General features: G+C 49.0%; 1 protein-coding gene across 1 annotated transcript in view; it reads left to right on the top strand.

Moving 5' to 3' along the window:
* The window catches only part of LOC103600285 (AP-2 complex subunit sigma-like), a 1,051-nt gene extending 942 nt beyond the window's left edge, over positions 1–109 (top strand). Inside the window, exon 3 of the mRNA XM_008584519.1 lies at positions 8–109. Within this exon, the coding sequence (XP_008582741.1) occupies positions 8–109 (102 nt within the window). The remainder of the gene's footprint in view (positions 1–7) is intronic.
* Positions 110–669: the final 560 nt, after the last annotated feature.

Genomic DNA, 669 nt, shown 5'->3' with positions numbered 1-669 from the left:
ATACAAGGTTTACACAGTTGTGGATGAGATGTTCCTGGCTGGGGAAATTGGCGAGACCAGTCAGACAAAGGGGCTGAAACAGCTGTCGATACTGCAGTCCCTGGAGTGAAGGCTGGTGAGCTCCGCCTGGCCCGGCCCCTCCCAGTGGTCTTGCCTGCTCGCTTCCCCTTTCCAGGTCTACAGCCTACCCCAGCAGTCTCCTCCCTCAGCTGTCTGGGAGGAAGGGACCCAGCTGGGTCTGGGCCACAAGGGAGAAGACTGCACCCCACTGCCTCTGGACCCTAACTGTGGGTGGAGGCCACCTTGCATATTCCGAGTAACCATTCCGTGGTCGTGTGATGCTGTGAGTGTGTGTGAGCATGGAGCCCCCAATAAACCTGTGGAAATAAATAAATAAATAAAACAGGGCGGGGGGTCCAGCCCGCAATACTCCCATTCCAGTGCTCTTTCTGCCAAGCCACCTGATCATTAGGTGGTTAATTACGTCATGAGCTTGAAAGTAATAAAATAGCATTTATTTTTTGTTAATTCAGATAGGCTTTCCCTCCAATTAGTGTAAATTATTGAGGTTTTATTATATACATACATATGTGTTTGTGTTTGCAAAGTCCCATTTATGAATAATGACTGTGTGGCCACCCACAGATGGAAATGGTTGGAGATCATTAA

Source organism: Galeopterus variegatus, unplaced genomic scaffold, assembly GCF_000696425.1.
Source record: "Galeopterus variegatus unplaced genomic scaffold, G_variegatus-3.0.2 Scaffold3293, whole genome shotgun sequence".
NCBI lineage: Eukaryota > Metazoa > Chordata > Mammalia > Dermoptera > Cynocephalidae > Galeopterus > Galeopterus variegatus.
This window is presented reverse-complemented; position numbering and strand designations above follow the sequence as displayed.